The 21,018-nt window shown below is 42.4% G+C and overlaps 1 protein-coding gene across 2 annotated transcripts in view; it reads left to right on the forward strand.

Moving 5' to 3' along the window:
- ETV5 (ETS variant transcription factor 5) overlaps nt 1–21,018 on the forward strand; it is a 60,985-nt gene that overhangs the window by 28,854 nt on the left and 11,113 nt on the right. For both annotated transcript variants that reach the window (XM_060639457.2, XM_078453148.1), the window contains exons 7-11: nt 27–314; nt 11,900–12,159; nt 14,175–14,234; nt 18,771–18,839; nt 18,999–19,168. In XM_060639457.2, coding sequence (XP_060495440.1) covers nt 27–314; nt 11,900–12,159; nt 14,175–14,234; nt 18,771–18,839; nt 18,999–19,168 — 847 coding nt within the window. The remainder of the gene's footprint in view (nt 1–26; nt 315–11,899; nt 12,160–14,174; nt 14,235–18,770; nt 18,840–18,998; nt 19,169–21,018) is intronic.

Consider the following 21,018-nt stretch of genomic DNA (forward strand, 5'->3'; position numbering starts at 1 on the left):
GGTTCCTTCTCTTTTTCTGTTTACAGTGCCTATGATAGGAAGCCTCCCTCTGGGTTCAAGCCATTAACCCCTCCCACCACACCCCTGTCACCCACCCATCAGAACTCCCTATTTCCCCCACCTCAGGCAACTCTGCCCACCTCTGCACATGCCCCTGCAGCTGGCCCGGTACAAGGTGTGGGCCCCGCCCCCGCCCCTCATTCGCTTCCTGAACCTGGACCACAGCAGCAAACCTTTGCGGTCCCCCGGCCACCCCATCAGCCCCTGCAGATGCCAAAGATGATGCCTGAAAACCAGTATCCGTCGGAACAGAGGTGGGTACTGATCTGAGCTTCTTTCACTGCCTCCATCGCCTCCCCTTTGCCCTGTGGGGAGAGAGGAAGCAGATAGTCCTATTTACCAGGTCCCTATAAAGATCTCAGTGCATCGAAGCCCCTTGTGAGGTAAGATGAATGATGATATGAATATGACCTGTTCTTGAGGCACTCCGAATGATTTATGAAGTAGATAAGGGAGAGATCATTAGTACTATCCCCCTATTATGCAGGTAGAAACAGAGTGGCTTGACCAGGATACACAACCTGCTGACCCTCCCTGAGGGCAAGTCTCCTGGCTCCTCATTGGATCCTGCCTACTAGAATTGAGCCTTGGTTTATGCTACCCATAAATACTTTATTAACATTTTACTTGTGTATTACAGAAGGTTGCTGAATTATAAAAGGTATTATCACTCATCTGATTTTAACACATTTTAACAGGGAATTAGCTAAAGACCTTATCTGTAATTACCTACTTTTGAGATAGAAATCTCCTGGTTTCATTCCAGGTAGGTAGTTCTACATTCCTAATAAGAAAATTGAGGCATCAGAGTCATTCATTTGTCGAACAAACTCCAGTAGGAAGGTAACCTACCTACAAACATCAAACTTAATGTTTTAGGTCCCAGCCTTGTAAGTCCTTTATTGGGGTATTTTAGAATTTTGTGGATGCATGCGGCCCTCCTTTACATAGGGTGTTCTGGGACCTGTCTTTTTCTTTCAAGTCTCTCTGGGGTGTATATAGGTGAAGAGTCGTCAGTGAGGATGTTACCAGGGGTTGCAAGGTGGTGACCATTGCCTTTCCTTTCTGTCTTTCTTGTTCTGCCTCGTGTGGGTGTGGAGGTGAGGGGCAGGAGAGGGAGGAGGGAAGAGTATACCTTCCCCAGGCCTGGTCCAACCCAAATGCCTCCCAAAATTTGTTTGAGGGTCACTTTATTTCTAGATGAAATACAGAAAAAAAGCAAGCGTTCTTGTTTGGTTTTGATCCCCTTCCCCGCCCCTGCTGTGAAAGTCACCCTAAAGAACTACATAATTTGCCTGGTTAGTCTTTAGTCCCCTCGTGAGGCCAAGAGCCGTGAACGCTGATGATACATAGGGCCCCAGGGGGCGAGCGCTGACTGGGGGACTGGCTCAGCAGAGGGCCCTGGTTTCAGTAGAGAGCCCATCTGAAGGAGACAGCCACCACGAAGTGTTGCCAGTTTATTACCTTGTTAACAGCCTTGCACTTCTTCAGGAGAATTTGGAAATGTGGATTTTTGTGTAAAAACCCCAGGTTGTGTGGTTTTTCTTTTTAGGTTGGCAACTAACTCAAATTAAAAACAACAGCAACTCTCTGCAGACTAAACAAAACCTCCCTGTGGGCAGAATCACTCTGCAGGCCTGCCAGTTGGTAAACTCAGGCCTGGACACCATTTTTATTTCAATAGTTTTTTTTTGGTGTTGTGTTTTTAAACAGTATCTTCCTGGTGTGTCTGCAGGGATTATTAAGTAAGGAGGAGGGATGAGGTGGAGCATTAGATTTGGTATTTGAAATACTTAAACAAACGTTCTACCACGTGTAAGGGGAAATTATTTCATGTTAAATCTCTTTGATTCATAGTCCCCCCTCAATCCCTGTTTCTTATCCAGGGGGCTTGTGTAAAGACAATGTTTGTCCTCCCACAGCCCCGGCAGACAGGTTTGTCACCAGGCTACCCGGCCCCCTCCCAAAAGGGGGAGGTTTGATCCCTGAGATGTAGGAGTGTCTTCCCTCAAGGGTCCAAAGAGACAGAGGCAGGGACCAGAAACCAGGTGTTTCTTTTTAGGGGGGATTCCTCCCTGAACTTTGCCTGTCCGTCTTGGATTTACCTCCCCTACATGCTGCCATTGGGAATATGGGTCTAGAATAAAAGACCTTGCACACACTGGGCGGGTACAGAGATCCTTGAGAGAACTGGGGTGAAGGGCAAAGTCCTAAATCGATGAAGTAAAAGCACCACTGAGGCAGTTAGTCTTCTACCCCAGGGCACTGTAGTTGCAAAGTTGCAAGGGTACAGGAGTTCCCGTGGAATTACTCAAGATGCAAATTCCTTACTCCACCCTTGATTTTGAGTTTGGTGTGTCTGGGGCATAGCCTGGATACTTCACTGTCCCACTTGGAGAAATCACTATCCGGCTGTCTCTTCTGCCCCCATCCTTACTCCACCCCACCTTTTCCTTAAGCATCAAGTACCCAGTACTCTGAATTTTGTTCTCTTGCCCTTGTCTGTTATTAACGGGGGTGTCCACGTGATATTTGTGTGATGCAAAATACATCAGAAACGTGGCAAATGATTTTGCTTGTAGGTAGTGGAGAGCACACAGAAAATGAGGCAAACTAAAATCTCTGGTCTGATTTTGTAAAAGTAACAATAATTGCGTGTGTGTGAGAACAAGCTTAATAATCCCACCTCTAATAATTGTTACGCCTGCCTGAAATGGGGTAGATTACGTTTTTTTGTAGTTTGCTCTTTGCTAGCTTTTTATTTAAGCAATATTACTTCAAAAGTAACCCCCTAACAAAAATATATGGCATTTTGCAGGATAGAAGGAACTACAGTCTTATTTGAGCTTTTTATTAACAGTCCTGTAACAGAGCAGAGTGAAATACACTATTTCATAGATAAGAATATTAGGCCTCAGAGCAGCTAAGGGACTTCCTAATGGTCACATAGCCAAATACAAGGGCCTACATTTAGAAACCAAAACATTAATTCATAATTGCACCATTTGTTTTGGTTATGATGGCTGGGCGGGGGGGTGGGGGGGGGGGGAGCGTTGCTAACTGCCAGAACTTTATCCATGTCTTAAATTACAAAATCCTACTAAATTCCTACTTCACTTATCTAAACTCATGTTGTGACAGGTATCTTTTTTGTTTTGCTCACAGTATGCCTTATCTCTGCAGTTGAATAAACTTTTTGAGGTTTAAAAACCATGCTTTAGACCCTTCTTGGCCTGGTATCTTACTTGTCCTCAGTGTATGTTTATTGATAGTGATAGCAGTTTGCTAGGATTATACTTTAAACAACATAATCTAGGCAAAGGTATATTCTTAATTTTCTGAATGATCTTAGTATATAATTCTTCACAACTCATAAGTTATTTTTAGAAGATAAATACTGTGTTTGGAAGCCATGATTTATATTTGTGATTTCCTCCCCCACAAGGAGGGGAAAAAAAAAACAAACCATGTAATTTGGCATGTTGAAACATGTTCCATTTATCCTTAAAGACCAGCCGCTCCTTAAAGAGTGGGTGTGTTTTTCGTTCAGCCATCCTGATCTCAAAAGTTTTTTCATCATACTGTTTATGATGTTTACATGGGCTAGGTGGAAGAATTTAGAAAACGTTCCTACCTTATATACCCATTGTACTGGTCAGGTATGATTTTGTCCTTCGTTATATACCATTTCTCATTACAACTCAAGGTGAAGGAGTCCCCACAATTCCATTGAAAGGGCTCCACTAGGAAATTTATCATCGAAGAATTTTGGGATACCCTGCTCTCTCACCCAGCATCAAGAAGCACAACATTTAAGAGAGTACTGCTAGTGGAAGAATCTCCTACTTCTTGATGTTCCCCAGAGGCATCAGCGTTGTAATAGGCTATCCTGCTGAAATTGATAGAGTGCTCCCAAGTCCTCAAGAAAGGGTCAGTTAGGCACAGCATCTTCTAGAAGAGCAAATCGCCTAACCCGTTTGAGAAAGTTCTCTCCCTCAGTGGTTCTGATCAAGGTTTCAAAGCTTAAAGGAATGAGCTTAAGTTTTCTGGAATTGTGATTCGATAGATAGCTACTCATTCCCTGAAGATGCTATGTTTAATATACTCAAGTCTTTCTGCTGTTTGTACTTCCTCTCTTAAAGTCCATCCCCAATAAATTGCCATTCATTTTTGTCCTTTAGATTTTGTAGTTTTTAGAGAGGGAGGAACTTGACTGTGAGTCATATTTGTAGCCTGGCCTGGAATGAAGTGAATGTGTCTGACGCATCTCCTCTCCACGCACGGCTGTTAATAGCATGTTATGTATGGCAGCACACATTCACTTTGGGATCCGAAACTGAGTCTCTGAGATGCTTAATGGAACCTTCTTTGACAGGCTGAATAATGTACTTCTGATGGTTACAGTGTGGGGTGTTTGTAGTTCTGAATCTTAAGAGGGCTTGTTTGTGGCATTTCACCGTGTTTACTAGAGGTTTTGTTGTTGTTGTTGTTGTTGTTACCTTTTGTCAAGCTAAAGGAAATTTCCTTGTATTCTTTGTTTACTCAGAGTTTTAATATGAATGGATATTGAATTTGATCATTTTTTCTGCCTCTGTTGACCTGATCAAATGAATTTTCTCCTTCCATTTCTTAATGTGGTGAGTTACATTGGTTTATATGCAACCAGCATTGTATTCGTGTGATAAACCCAACTTACTGGTTATGGGTTACCTTTTTTAACATCACTGGACTTTGTATTCCAGTATGGTATTTAGGATTTCTTAAAAATTTTTTAATGTTTTATCTATTTTTGATAGAGACAGAGTGTAAGTCGGAGAGGGACAGAGAGTAAGGGAGACACAGAATCCAAGGCAGGTTCCAGGCTCCTGCCAGCACAGAGCCTGACACGAGGCTTAACCTCGCGAACCGCGAGATCATGACCTGAGCTGAAGTCAGACGCTCCACTGACTGAGCTAGGTGCCCCTGTATTTAGGACTTGTGCATCGCTGTCTATGATTGAGGATAATGTATAATTTTCCTTTCTTGTATTATCCTTGTTGGGTTTTAACATTAAAGTAATTTTCATCAGATAAATAGAGGGTGTCCTCCTTTTAATGTATACTAGAATAGCGCATGTGAAATTGGAATTTCTTATTCCTTGAATTTTTGGAAGAATTTACCAGTAAACCATTTGGGCCTGGTATTTTCTTTGTGGGAAGATTTTTAATTACTGGTTAAGTGTCTTCACTTTTCTAGTCCTGCTCTGAATTTCTATTTAGTTGAGTGAATTTAATAAATTACTTTTTCTGGGAAATTTTCCATTTGGTGTGAGTTTTAAAATTAATTGCCGTGAAATCTCTAGTTAGTCCTTGGCAGACAATATCATTTGTCTTTTCAACAAATCAGCTTCAGTTTTGCTCATCCTCTCTATTAGATGTTTTCTATTTCATTGATTTCTCTTGGCTCTTATGAAAATAATTTTATTATTTCTACTTTCTTTCAGTTTACTGTTTTTCTTTTCCTAACTGCTTTGGTTGGATGATTCACTCGTTAATTTCTTAGCTTTTTGTCTTTATAGTATAAACACATAACCAAATAAAACTTCTCCTAAGGCTGGGGTGACCATACATTCAGTTTTTCCCAGGTCAATATGGTTTATGCCTTATCTGGAAGTCACTACTCATACCTTTCCTTTTTACTCCCTGAAATGTCCTGATTTGGATAACCAGTTATTTGATTTCCCTACCCAAGTCCTGCTTCAGCTGCATACCACAAGTCCTGACTTAAATTAATTCTGATTTGATTTAAAAGCTCAGTTCTAAGTGTTTTCTATTTCAATAGAAATATTCTCTCTCAATCCTATTGTTCTCTCAATCCTGTAGTTCTTTAAAAATATATTTCTTAATTTCCAAACATGGGAGTTTTCTAGCTGTCTGGACTATATGATTTTTGTTTAAATACCATCAAGGGAGTATTTAAAAGCAGTTATAGAAACAGTATGGGCTCCGGAGTTAGGCCTGGGATTGAGTCCCGGGAGCTCTGCTGTCTCCTATCCGTATGACCTCAGGCAGGCACTTAAATTGTCTAAGCTTGGGTTTCTTCATGTGAAAATGGAAGAAGAGTAGATAACTTCCCACATAGAAACATTGGGTGGGTTAAATGAAATCATACTGGCACAGAGAAGGTACTCAATAAATGCTAGCTTCTATGACACTTTTACTTTTTAAAGATTGCTTTTATAATCCATAAAGAAAGCTATTAAAGGAATCTTCCTAAAATGATACAGATACCACAACTTAGGAACTTCTGATGCTTCATCAGTCGATGCTAGGTTTTTAACGGGTGAAACTCCCTTTATCTATAATCTTTTCATCGTCAGACTTATTAGTGTTGTACATATAAAACTAATACTTTCGGCAGCTGATACTCTGGGGACATCTTGTATTTCCATCACCTTCCTTCTTGCATGTTTGATGTTGGGAAACCAGACAAACATCCAGGCCTTTAAAGGACATATTTTGTTCCTCCTCTATCAATGTTTTATCACAGTTTAGATGGTCCAGTTTGCATGTACACAGTGCTGACAGACCTCACAGAGCCCTGAGAGCTTTTGCAGAGTTCTGTGCTGTGCTTTTAGGGAGTGTTTGAGTTTTGTTTTGCAACAGTGTCTGGCTCTTGGTTTATGGCAGGAAAATAAACATTAGTGTGAAATAAATGTGAATGAAAATCAGCACTTTCATTGTGAGAAAGGAGAATGGATTTTGGGTAGGCAGCTAGTGGACTCTGTTATGTGCATGTGATAGTTTTCTCCCAGTTCCTTAAGATCTCCCCTTATATTTGTATAGCTTCTGAATTTAGTTTATTGGGGGTTGGGGGATGAGATGGGGCAGTTGATGGTGGTGTTTGAAGGTAGTGTATATTGAGAACTTAACAGTGTGCCAGGGGTGGTTTCATGCATTGGTTTATGTAATCTTTACAACAGACCTTTGGAGAGGTATCCGGGTTGTCCTTACTTTATTGACAAGGAAAATGAGGCTCAGAGCGGTTATATAACTCACCCAAGGTCACACAGCCAATAAGTGGTAAAGATTGGATTTCAGCCCAGGATCTTCTGCCTTCACAGCCACAGCCTCTTACCCAGCTATGCTGCTTTCCTGTTGTATCTTCTCTTAGCCTAAATGGAAACGTTAAGTACATGGTATTGGTTTCTTGGCCGATTTTATGTATCCTCTCCCAGCTGGCCTCTGAACCATGGCTACTTTACCTGGCACCCATAGCCACTGTGTAGCCTTCATCAGATCCACACTTTTCTCCTTTCTTCCTCTAAGCATTGTGTTTACTCTGTGTGTTGGCAGCAGAAACCGAAAAGGAAATGCAGAAAAAGCATCTAACGGTTTTCATAACGTAAACCAAATGTTGGTAGCGTGGGTGAGCTCTTGGGAGGAAAGGCGCTATATAAATCTGACAAATAAATAAATAACTGTTTCTTTAAATAAACTGGCACTGAAAAAGCCTTAATCCGTAACCTATTGAATTTAAGCTCACCCAATAGTCAGAAATCTCCTTTTGCTCACCAACTGTGAGTTCACCACAGCCTGGGGAGTTCTCTTGGGATGACGGGTTGGGGGAGGAAGGGGGGAGAGGGGGGTGAGCAGGAGAAGGGGTTTGTTAGGAACCAAGCTGCCTCTCCATTGAAAATGATTGCCTGCCTCAGTAAACAAGAGGCATCTTTGTCATTGCTGTATTATATATACAACACATTCTTAGATACTTCAAAAGGATTGCGGAAAGGGGAAGGGGTTCAAATGAAGGGCAGTGAGTAAAGTTCACGGAATGTATTTTAAGGACAAGAACGGAATTACTTTACTCATCTCTGCAAATAAAAGCCATTATCAACAGCAAGCTCTGAGAGAATCTTTCTCCAAGTATGTTGGTTCTGTGACCTACCCTTAAGATCCCCTTTGCCACTGCCACTCCCTCAAAACAAACCCGGCCTGAACCATCCCAATTATAGACTCTGTTTTGCAGATCCCAGGCCCTTAAGCACCGTGCACCATTCAAGTGCAGCTTGGGGGAGGGACAGGGGCTGCTGGCTGGTGCCCATATGGAAGTACCTTTTCCTGAAGGGACCACACCAGGCCAACTCTAAAGTTTCATTCTGGAAGCTGAGAAGATAGGCACCGAGAGGAAGGGAAGGGCTTGGGCCTGCCAGCAGAGGCTCTAGTTACAGAACTGAGCGGTTCTGTGCCCTCTCGGCGCCATCAAAGGAAGTGACTTGTGGAGGTCACCTTTGAAGGTGCGAAGATGGTGGCAGAGAGGAGAGAATGTGGAAGACGTGCCCCTGTTACTGTTCCTTCCTGCTAGCAGTAGGTTTGGTACCTGATAAAAATAAGGCCTTGAGAGTATCTTCATCTTTCTCTTCTGCCCACTTCTTCAGAATTTGCTTCAGAAATTTCAGGTTTGCAGTGTGCTGCTGGGGCCTGTGTTCTAAATGTCAAGCCTAAACCCGGGTTTCAAATTTGCACTTCTTCAAAGACCATGGAAGGTTTCCTTAAATAACAGCAACCTTGAAAATCCGCATTCCTGATGAAGTTGCACCGCAATGCAGTCGGCGCCCCGGTGAAAGGCTCTCAGCCCGCCGAAGCTTCCGTAGTTTGTAAAGCTTGCTTCATGTATTGGCCAGACAAATCCTGATGCCTTTGGTGTCTGGGGTGAAAGGATAGGTATTTGTAAAATTGTTTGGTGGTCTTCATGTTGTGACATGATCTTCCGGTGCTGCTTTTGGTAAGGTAGTAAGGAGTCACACAGAGTGAGTGCCATGCTAAACCCCGATCTAAACGATGTTTTATATGCATCCTGATCTCTTCAGTTAAGGATTTCAAATCTTGATGTTCTACAAATCTGTTGGCCACCTGTTGCCACAGATTGATTCAAATCAAGTTTAAATTATCTCAGGAAAACTATTAATAGGGTTCAAGCTAAATTTGGAGGGAGGCCTTAATATGACAGGATTCTATTGTTAGAAATTGGGGGAAATTAGTGCTCAGTTTTTTATTTTTCCCTGAACCTTGGCTCCTGCTTTCTACCTGAGGGCATATATTCAGAAATGCTTTTCCTTAAACACGTGGATGAGTGCCTTATACATATTTCATGGACTGACATCTCTCTTCGAGGGTTACACTCTCTGACTTCTACACCGGCACCGCTGAAGTCTACACCAGTGTGTCAGTGCGTATGGCTGTGGCAGAAACCAGGCTCTGTAGACATGATTTTATTTCATCGTTCCAGCAGCATTTTGGTGGCTGATACACCCCCATGTTACAGAGGAGGAAACTGAAGCCAAGAAAATCTGCCCTCTGTCACTTTCCTTTTTACTGCACTGCCTTTCCAACAAAGAAAGGCCAGTTGGCACAGTTTCAGATTTTTCTGACAGCTAAAGGGTATTTTCTTAATAATTTTTCTAATTTTTGAATGTTTGTTTATTTTTGAGAGAGAGAGCACAAGCGGGGCAGGGGCAGAGAGAGAGGGAGACACAGAATCTGAAGCAGGCTCTGCACTGTGAGCACAGAGCCAGACGCAGGGCTCCGACCCACAAACCGTGAGGTCATGACCTGGACCAAAGTCAGACGCTTAACCGACCTGAGCCACCCAGGCGTCCCTCCGACAGCTAAAGGATGTTATGATATTCAGTTAAGAATAAAAGCGTTTTATGGTTCTGTCTTATTATAAAATAATCATATTTATTAAATTGTAGATGAACAAAAAAAAAATCACCTAAAATAATAATCAACCAAAGATAAGCAGTATTCACACATTTAGGTGCAGCTCTTCCCAGGATTTTGTATGACACCACAAATGCTTTTTTTTTCATAAGTACTTTTTATATTTGCAAAAACTTGATGTTCTTCGTACTTTTTCACAATATATCAAAAATACCTTTCCAGGTTCTTACATATTTGTATATTACATCATATTTGTTGCTTTCAACTGAGTAGCCATATCATAATGTACTGAGCCACATTGGTGCCCATCCTTGTAGCTACAGCGCTTTTTATGTGCCAGGCACAGATTTATTAGCTGCCTGTTCATCCTCCAAGTAACCAGGACAAACCTGTTCTCTCTTAGTACTTTTTCAGTTACTAATGAACTTGAACCTTTTGTTTGTTTATGATCATTAGTGTCTCTTCTTTACTGATTTTCCTATTTGTATTCTTAACCCATTTTTTTCTACCAGGATATTCATAATTTTTTTTTAATGTTCATTTATATTTGAGATAGAAAGAGACAGAGCGTGAGCGGGGAAGGGGCAGAAACAGAGAGGGAGACACAGAATCTGAAGCAGGCTCCAGACTCTGAGCTGTCAGCACAGAGCCCGACACAGGGCTCGGGCTCAAACTCATCAACCACGAGATCATGACCTGGGCTGAAGCCAGACACTCAGCCGACTGAGCCACCCAGGCGCCATAGGATATTCATTCTTTACTGATTTTTAAAGGCTGCTTCTGTCAACAAATTTAACAGTGCTGTATCTGTTAGAGACTTTTCCCCATCTTGTTTTAGTTTTGGTTTTGTTTATTTTTTCTGATATTTTCTGACTGTTACAGATGTTTTCTTCAGTTTGTTTTCTTTTTATTTTGTTTCTGGTGTTTTTTGAACTATAGAGATTTATACAATGAGGAATATCCATATTTATCTTGATGATTTCTGCTGTTGGTATGATGTGTAGAAAGGTTTTCCCTCACTCCAAGATCATATATTTTCATATATATATTTACTCTACCACTAAGGTTTCACATTGAAATCTTGAATCCATATGAAATTGGTTTTGACATATGGTATAAAACAGGATCTAACTTTTCCACCATTAATTTGAAATGCTAAAACTTTAGCAAGTACTAGATTTTAGAATACACTCGACATTTTATAACTTCACATTCAGTTCCTTTGATATGCCTATCTTTCATTCCTTGTATTACTGTTTTAATTATTGCAATTTTACAAAAGGTGTGAATATCTAATAGAAATAGAAAATCATTATTTCTTTTCAACAATTATTGAATATTTTAAATAAAGTTTAGAATCGTTTTGTCAGGTTGATTTTGGGAAGGCATTGCTTTAACAGAATAATTTTCAGGGAACCAATAGCTTCAAAATCCTAAATATTTCCTCTTTAATTAAATTTTCTTTCTTTTCCTCCAACAATAGTTTTAAGGGTTTTTTTTAAAGGTTTTTATTATTTATTTTTGAGAGAGAGAGAGAGAGAGAGAGAGAGAGAACATGCAAGCAGGGGAGGGGCAGAGAATCAGAAGCAGGGTTCAAAATCATGAACTGTGAGATCCTGACCTGAGCCAAAGGTAGATGTTTAACTGATTGAGCCACCCAGGTACCCCCAGGTTTAAGGTTTTTATTCTTATATGGCTTACACATTTCCTGATTATCCCTGAGGTTTTATGTTTTTGATTGCTATTATGAATGGGATTTTTAAATTACATTTTCTAAGTGGTGAATTTGTACTCTTTGGTCTTTAAAATTGAGTTCTGTCTACAGGGGAAAGAATGAATGAACTAGTAAACATATGTATATGTTAGTACTATTTGCAGATAAGTGGTCTGATATATTTAGGTACATAATCTGGCCCAACTGTACAGATAGACTGTGCATGAAATAAACATGCATGGGAGATAAGAGGCTACCATGTCATTGCTTTGATTGCTTTTTTGCCACTCCCTTACTCAAGAAGTCTGAAATATGCCGTATAATTTTGGGAAGAGGGTGTCTGAACTTCTAATTCCCAGTGCTAAATCATAGTAGGTATTTATCGTGTTCTTAGTTAAAAACTGTAACTACTTTCTTCTTACAGATTTCAGAGACAACTGTCTGAACCCTGCCACCCCTTCCCTCCTCAGTCAGGAGTTCCTGGAGATAATCGCCCCAATTACCACCGGCAAATGTCCGAACCTATTGTCCCTGCAGCTCCCCCACCCCCTCAGGGATTCAAACAAGAATACCATGATCCACTCTATGAACATGGGGTCCCAGGCATGCCAGGCCCCCCAACACATGGGTTCCAGTCACCAATGGGCATCAAGCAGGAGCCCCGGGATTACTGCGTTGATTCAGGTTAGCATAAAATCATGCCACTCCTTTCTTCATTCTCTCATTTATCTGTCTGGTCGGTATTGTCTTCTGTGTGCAGGGCCGTAGGGAATCATTTTATAAAAATCACCCTTTAAGAACTTAGGAGCTAGTGAAGCAGACTTGTTGATGCATAACCAAATACAGAACAAAACAGAAAAGCCATCGGTTGGTAGGAAGTGCAGGAGGCATTCAAAAGTGGTAGGGAGTACTCGTCCGAGTCCAAGACTGAAGCTCCAGTCTTGGCAATGCCCTTTTTAAGACCCCTTATCTTAGGGTCACTGGACAAAGGAAATACCATTTCTGCATTTTAGTCCTGCCCCTAGTTTCATGGATTTCTTTTTGAATACAGTAGACTCATAAACTCCCAGTGTGAGCATAAGGAAAAGGGTCCACATGGAGGGTGGGATTCTTTCTGTTCTTGGAATGAATGGTACTCTGAGAACACACCTGGGGTGACATAGCAGTACAGAGTACTGGGCGCACCATGGAAAAGGTGGTCTTGATTGCTTCGCGGGATTCACTGCCCTGTTGCAATGCTTTCATTGGGGGAAGTTCCTGGTAACCTTCAGAGGCTGCTGGTGTACATGGGGAGAGGTAACATGTTAGGGCACTTAGGGCACCTGTTGTCTGGTTATGGGACCTCTCGTCTAGAAATGGAAGCATATCAGGAAGTTTAAGCTGTACTTGGGAGCTTTCCCCCTGCCACCCCCCACACTACTCACTAACTACATACCTTATAGGCCAGACACATTAAATGAGGTCATTAGGGGAGAGGAGGGTGGGAATTCTACAGTTTGCACATTTAGAAACTGTTTCCTCCTCTTCTTTTCCTCTTCTTTCAGAAATTGCTTAAACTTTTTCACTCTTTTCTTGCAGTTGGTGCTAAGGGAATTTGAGGGTGGTGTGTGGGTTTTCAGCCTTTTCCATGGGTGTTTTTCTTGAAGGCTGTGGGGAGGGGTGGGGCAGTATGTATTTGAATGGTTTTTGCAAATGGAATGGGATATAGAATTTGCTCTTGGCCTTCTGGGAGATAATATGTAGATTGATTAATTCAGGCAGAAATGGGTTATGAGAAAGCCTGGGGAGGTAGACAGAAGGCAGACATCTGTTGCTTTATGATAAAAAAAAATCAAGTGTATAGGTATTGATAGCTTATAAAATTCCCACTGGGCTTTCCTTCTGAAGGCTTTGATGTATTTTTCTCAGGAGCAGGCATGACCAGCAACATTTTTCCTTTGGGATTGACATTTTAATCTGTCCTGGCAAGTTTTTCACCCCAGACTATCCCTGAATTCAAGACATTCAGCAGATGTTACCATATCTGTAATTTGTGTGTCCCAACTGGGCACAACTCAGCTCACCAGCTTTCCTCTCCATAGACACCTTGATAATGTAATGCTTGAAGAAGAGTTCACTTGAGCATGGGTTTGATTCTACCAGCTCCAACATGGGGAAATGTACTTGCAAACAACAATCCCCTCCCTCCTGCCAGCTCTTGTCCTAGCTTCCTAACCTCAAATCCCCTCATCTCTTGGGCCTAAAAAGCACCTTCACCCATTAGAGTAGAATTGAATGTGACCATCCGCTGTAAAGGGGGGCAAATTGGGGAAGATCTAAAGCACCCCTCCTCCCTCTCCAAACCCCAAAGCTCCCAAGTCAGTTAGAAACAGAAGGCCAAGCTTGGCCTTTTGAAAGCCAGTTTCTTTTTCTACCATTAACTGTGTTAGCAAATTTCCAAAATGTTATGAGAATGAAGCATCGTTTTTCCCTCCTAGTTCTCTTGATTAGGAGTCAAGAGTCCTACTTTCAAATGGTGGGTGACAGTGTTCCCCATGTTACTTATTAGGGTGGTACCTCTTTCCTAGGACAGGACCAGAAAGACATGACCTTGGGGTAGGGGAAGCTTTAGGGGGCCTTACTGGAGAGCTGCAGTTCAACCCATATGCTGATTCACCTGCAGAAACTATTGACAAAGTGTGTGTCTGTTTCTCTTTCAGAAGTGCCTAACTGCCAGTCGTCCTATATCAGAGGGGGGTATTTCTCCAGCAACCATGAAGGCAAGTAATGCTTTTTAAAATAATATTCAAGGAAGCTTAACATGCTCAGCTTCCAGGCTCAGATGTGAGATCCGAGGTTAAGCCTTTCTTAAGTCATGAAAATGAGAGCTAATTGATGGTAATCTTCAGTTATCTTGGGGCACACTCCTGAACACAGTGAGCGCCACCATCAGTTTCAATAGTAATGACTCTAACTTGTAAGAGTTTATGGAATAACATGAAGAAAAAGTAAACCAAGCTGGTTTCCACATTTCCATTCAAGGAGGTTTTATATGGCTGTATATAACATTATTGGCCTAAACTGGAACTGGGGAACTATGTCACAACTTGAGATGGTGGGTTTAGGACTTCTTCTCTGGGCACTTAAACAGGAAATGGGTATTTTTCTTAGAACATTTTCCACAGAAGTTTGTCTTGTTTTTTGTCATATATATCTGTCTTCAAATACCTAGAGCAGTGTGATTCCCCAAACCCATAGCATGAGCTTCACCTGGGATTTGTTAGAAATGCAGGTTCTCAGGACCTGCTCCCCACCCCCCCCCCCCGCCCCGCCCCATGGAATCAGAGGCTTCAGGGCTGGAGTCCAGGAGTCTGTGTTGTGACAGGCCCTCCTGGTGATCCTGATGGGCTCTCAAGTTTTAGAACTACTATAGTGTCATGAGTTGCAGCTTTGGCTGCATGTTAGAATCAGCTAGGGAGCTTTTAAATTTTTTTTAATGTTTATTTACTTTTGAGAAAGAGAGAGAGCACACACACACACACACACACACACACACACACACACGCGCGCGCGCGCCTGGGGGAGGGGCAGAGATCCAGGGAGACACAGAATCCAAATCGGGCTCTGAGCTGTCAGCACAGAGCCCAACATGGGGCTCGAACCCACGAACTGAAAGATCATGACCTGAGCCAAAAATCAGACGTTTAACCAACTGAGCCACCCAGGTGCCCCCCAGCTAGGGAGCTTTTAAAACTTTTGGTGTTCAGGCTTCACCCAGAACAAGTAACTCAGAAATTCCGGGGTGGAGCTTAGGCATTAGTTTTTAAAGTTCTCCAGGTGACTCCAATGTGTATCCAAGGCTGACAACCACTGTTCTCTAGAGGTTTTGAGGAGGTTGAAAAAGCTAATAAAACAGCACTAGGAAGCATCTGCTCATTTTTGTAAGCTACCGGTTTACAAGCATGATTTCTATGGGTAGCTGCTTCCCACTGTCCTGGTGAGAGAGAAGACCCAGTGTGGTTGCATTGGGTGCCTGAGAATATTCTGAGTGCGTGTCCAGCCCTGGGAAGGAAGGGCTGTCTACCGGACCTCTGACTGCGACCGGCACAGCTGTGCAGGGCTCTCTTCCAGGTTCCCGAATGTTTCTGCGGCAGCAATTGATGTCTGCAGCAGGCAGACTGGGAGGGAGTGGGGGAAGAGAGGGAGGAAAACATTTTGCATAATTACAACATTTAGGAAGGAGCATGCTCTTAAAGGAAATATTTTTAGTAAAGCTTTGGGCTGCTTACTACACACAGAATATCTGGCGAGTTTATGTGTTTTCCCCCTCCTCTTTCCCATTCCTTTCCCTGACCCCACACACATCGGGTAAGCTACTTGCAAAGAGACCTGCATTCTTAATTGCCCTAAATTACCGTGGCGTGGGTTTTTTTCTCCTTCTTATTTATATGTGCTTGACCACAGGCGCCAGTTAGTGGAACAAGTGTTTCTGATTGGCATCTGTGATTACTAAGATAGCCGGCCCGCCTTAGCGTTCACCTGGAATCTCTGCAGAGCGCGTGAATCTTTCGTTTCCACTTGGCTCTTCACACAGGTCCTTCCTTCCTGCCACCTTCAGTGGAGTGGTTGGTGGTTGTGGCCACAACTGATGTAACTGCTGGTGCAAATTTAACTGACTTAAATTTCACTTAAATCAAGAGCATCTTGCAGATGTTTTAGAGAACCTCGTGTGGCAGGGACTAGTGACCACAGAGACACCAAAACGACTCTCACCGGCAGACCTTCATCTGATTGGTTTGAAAGCCAAACCTAGGATTTCATCTAGATGTACATTTTTTTTTTCCTGTTTGCTGTGAATGTAGTATCCTTACCTAGAGGAAGAACGGTGCCAAAAATAGCATGGCAAGTTTGACAGATGTGTAAACATTGAAGGAGTTTATTCATGATGACTTGACAAGGCCATTAAGACATCACTGGAGTGTTAAAATCCATGTGGAAAGTCAGGAAATATATAGCTTCCTAGCAGCCAAGGCCAAAAAAAAAAAAAAAAAGAAGAAAGAAACATGAGGGGTTATGTAATTCTTGTTGCTAATATAAAGTATAACCGTTTGTCATAAAGTCAGTTTCCTAGTACCAGATTGGAAAATAAATATATCATAGGAGTCACTGAATCCCTGACTTAAAAGTTAACATTGTAGGGGCGCCTGGGTGGCTCAGGTTGTTGAGCGTCCGACTGTTGATTTGAGCTCAGGTCATGATCCTGGGGTTGTTGGATCGAGCCCTGCATGGAGGGCTGAGCATCGAGCCTGCTTAATATGCTGCCCCTCTCCCTCTGCCCCTTTCCCACTGTCACGAGCATGTGTGCGCTCTTTCTCACTCTCAGAAAAGTTAGTATTGTATTTTTAAATCTTTTTGTAATGGATTCTTTCATACTTATTCAAAGATTTGTTGAGCACTTATGTACAAGGTGATATGAGGATACTAAGATATTCAGGACATGGTCCTTATCCTCAAGGAATTTAGAATCCATGACAGAATTCTAAAAGAAAGCTCTCACATTATCCAATTAATTTCTTAATAGTACTTATCACAATGTACAACTACTCTCTTCATTTTTTTAAACTATCACTTATTGTACATTTATGTGCCAGGAACTACTCTTGGCACCCTGGCATAAAGATAAAACAGATCAATGTAACAGAATATATATTGACTCATTGTATTCTCACACAACACTGTAGGAATGGCTATCTTCCCCTGTCAGCAGATAAGGAAACAAGCACAGAGAGGTCACGCAGCTAATCTAGGTGCATCAGTCTGGCTCCAGGGCCCACACTCCTTAATGCTCCACACTACCCTGTGTCTCACTTTTCCCCCCGCCTTTTTGGTGTGTGTCCCCCAGTCGAGATACAAGCTCCATGAGAGCAAGCACCGAGTCTGTATTCTTCTTATCTACCCCCTTCTAGCACAGTGCCTGGCATAAATATTTATTGGATTAAATAATAAATAAATGCTAATAAAATATGCTTCCTTTGATGTTGTTAAATAAACAGAAATAGCGCTTGGGGCTGAGAATAATACAAACCTCAAAATAATCTCAGTTTCCTCCAAGCTGGGCAGTGCTTTCCCGTCCCAGGCCTCTTAAAAATGGTGCTGGTCCTGCCGAGAACTTGATCTTAAAGAACAGCAGATTATTTCTTGGCATCTTTCCCCTCGGGTTTTTCAAGTCCTAGCAAATCCCTCTCAGCATCTAATGCCAGTCCTTCACTGCAGAGCAGCTCCCCTGGCCTCTCCCCATGACATACCCTACACACATAGCCTGTACCCTGCAGCCAGATGAATGGAACGGGCGCATGGCTTAGCACACAGGAGCTGCTAGGGCTCTCCTGAGGGCGCGCTGGCATGCTCACACGTCAGACCCAGGCTAGGCCACAGAGAAGGATGTGGTCCTCATCAAGCCTGTCTATTAACTGGCTTTGAACTGAACACTGATCTTGTCAGGGTGCCTGGTGACGTGACGTGGTGGTCAGCATCGAATGCCTATTAAGGGTTTGTGGACTGAGAATGCTGGCCATCCTTCCTTCTCCTTGACCCCTTTCATTTTTTGCCCTACCTTCCTTTCATTTCCATTTCCATGTGTTGAGCCCATCAGCTCCCCTTTTTTGACCTCTGTTTTATTGTCTAGACAATGAATAAGTTTTCTTGCTGGAAGAAATCTCTTCAGATTTCCTCCATTATGTCTGGTGATAATACCGCCAACTTGCTTTTAAACTTATTGCTGGTCACAGTCCTCCCCAGGCCCATGTCTTTACTCATTTTGGCAACATCGTCTACCCTGTAAGCTCCTTCATAATTGAATGGGGTACAGTGGAAGTCTTGACGATTCGTAGGAAAGGTTGAAATTAATATTTGCTAGAAGGAAAATGGCAAGACTACGTGCAGATCAACCAAATCCTCCCAGCTAGGCCAATGGAAATAGATGAGATGCCTTTTCAGATATAAAAGCTTAGCCACAGCAACAATGACCCACACAGACCTCATAACAAGATGTGAAGGAACTCACCCGTGACTCAGCGCTTCCCTGCAGTCTTAGCTCAAATAGCAGGAATCGATGCCTCTCTGACTAAGACATCAGAACACAAATGCCTAAGTCCTTTTGAAGCCCCCCAAATTCAGACTGGCACGCATACCGCAATTAATATGGCTTCGGACCTGAGATAGTAGAATTCCATTTTAGTCCTTAAATCCAGAGTGTTAGTAGAATACAGATAGAGTTTGTCAAGCAACATGGTTTTTCTTTTTAACTTTTCCTTCAGGCTTTTCATATGAAAAAGATCCCCGGTTGTACTTTGACGACACTTGTGTTGTTCCTGAGAGACTGGAAGGTAAGTAGCCTCTCCAGTTTGTTGCTAAGCCAGAGTGTTGGAGATGTCAGAGCGCCTCAGTGTTGTTAACACCGAGTCGGCGAGAATAACTCCTTCATGCCTGAGACACCTGAGAAACTTAAGACTAAAGTATTGCATGTATATCCTTGTCCCAAATAGGCAAAGTCAAACAAGAGCCCACCATGTATCGGGAGGGGCCCCCTTATCAGAGACGAGGTTCCCTTCAGCTGTGGCAGTTCCTGGTTACCCTGCTTGATGACCCAGCAAATGCCCACTTCATTGCCTGGACGGGTCGTGGCATGGAGTTTAAGCTGATCGAACCTGAGGAGGTAAGCACTGGCTAGACTTGGATGATACTTGACCCACTGATGATGATGATGAAGATGATGGTGATGGTGATGGTGATGGGTGCTCGTTTAGTTCTCCATTGAGGCTTTTCACTATGTGAAATACACTCTTCCTTCTCATTCATGCTCTGACCTGGCCAATGGGCTTGGCAGTTCTTTTCCTATCGATAGGACAATTTACAGTTCAGGGACACGCAGGGGTCTCCACTGGAGAAAACACAAAAAGTATTAGTTAAACATCTGCATAATCTATAGAGTGAGGCCACAAAGACTTGCATTTAGATAACGTCTGTTTTCCATCTTGGAAAGTCTTTCTCAAGTGTTATTTCGTGATACCAGCTTGTTTTGGTGTTGGTCCTTGTATGAGTCAGGCTACATTTGAGGCTACACGGACACACTGTATGACATTTTGGTAACATAAGATGCAACTTCCCCACAGCATATTTCAAATGGCTCTAACCTAGACAAATAAAGTGATCAGAAATGGGTCAGTCTTATGAGCTTAGTTTTTTTTTTTAAGCTTATCACATGGCATCACAATAGTTGAGAGGTGACCCCAAACCTTCATTATTTTAATAGACAAAGAAACATTATTACTGTCCTTTGCCCAGAACTGTTGACAGATAGGCCTACAGATAATACCAATACCATTTCTTCAATGGAGAAAATACACAAAATGCCTTTCCTGAATATCACATAACAAAGTGAACTAAATCATGGTTTCAGTTTGGCATATTCCAAAAGCGCTGATTTTAAATTTCTATTTGATTTAAAATCTAAAGAGATCATAAATGGGGGGGGGGGGAACCCTGCCCTGAAGATCTTGACATATGCTTCTTTTGGTAGCATATACCTAGGCATTATATATTAAACCAGCAGAGCAGAAGTTGTCTTTGGGTTGGATTTAATCGAAATGGGAACAGTCCTATTGGAAGGCATTTGAGCAAGAACTACAGTTTTAGATGTTGTTTGATTAACACCAAGGCTCACTCAGCACACCAAGGGGATAGTTGGTCTGGGAGTTAACAGCAGGAAGTAACCACTTGGCACTTGGTTTAGAAAAAGAAGATGATCTGAAAGTTAAGATGAGAAAAGGAGACTATGTGGATTGGGAATTTATTTTTTTTTTTATTTTTTTTTTTTTTTTAATATATGAAATTTACTGTCAAATTGGTTTCCATACAACACCCAGTGCTCATCCCAAAAGGTGCCCTCCTCAATACCCATCACCCACCCTGCCCTCCCTCCCACCCCCCATCAACCCTCAGTTTGTTCTCAGTTTTTAACAGTCTCTTATGCTTTGGCTCTCTCCCACTCTAGCCTCTTTTTTTTTTTTTTTTCCCCTTCCCCTCCCCCATGGGTTTCTGTTATGTTTCTCAGGATCCACATAAGAGTGAAACCATATGGTATCTGTCTTTCTCTGTATGGCTTATTTCACTTAGCATCACACTCTCCAGTTCCATCCATGTTGCTACAAAAGGCCATATTTCATTTTTTCTCATTGCCACGTAGTATTCCATTGTGTATATAAACCACAATTTCTTTGGGGGGGATTGGGAATTTATAAAGAATCCTGACTGATAGGACTGATAAGAAAGGCTTCATTGAGGGGCGCCTGGGTGGCGCAGTCGGTTAAGCGTCCGACTTCAGCCAGGTCACGATCTCGCGGTCCGTGAGTTCGAGCCCCGCGTCAGGCTCTGGGCTGATGGCTCGGAGCCTGGAGCCTGTTTCTGATTCTGTGTCTCCCTCTCTCTCTGCCCCTCCCCCGTTCATGCTCTGTCTCTCTCTGTCCCAAAAATAAATAAAAAACGTTGAAAAAAAAAAAAAAATTT

The sequence above is a fragment of the Panthera onca genome, chromosome C2 (assembly GCF_046562875.1).
Source record: "Panthera onca isolate mPanOnc1 chromosome C2, mPanOnc1 haplotype 2, whole genome shotgun sequence".
Lineage (NCBI taxonomy): Eukaryota > Metazoa > Chordata > Mammalia > Carnivora > Felidae > Panthera > Panthera onca.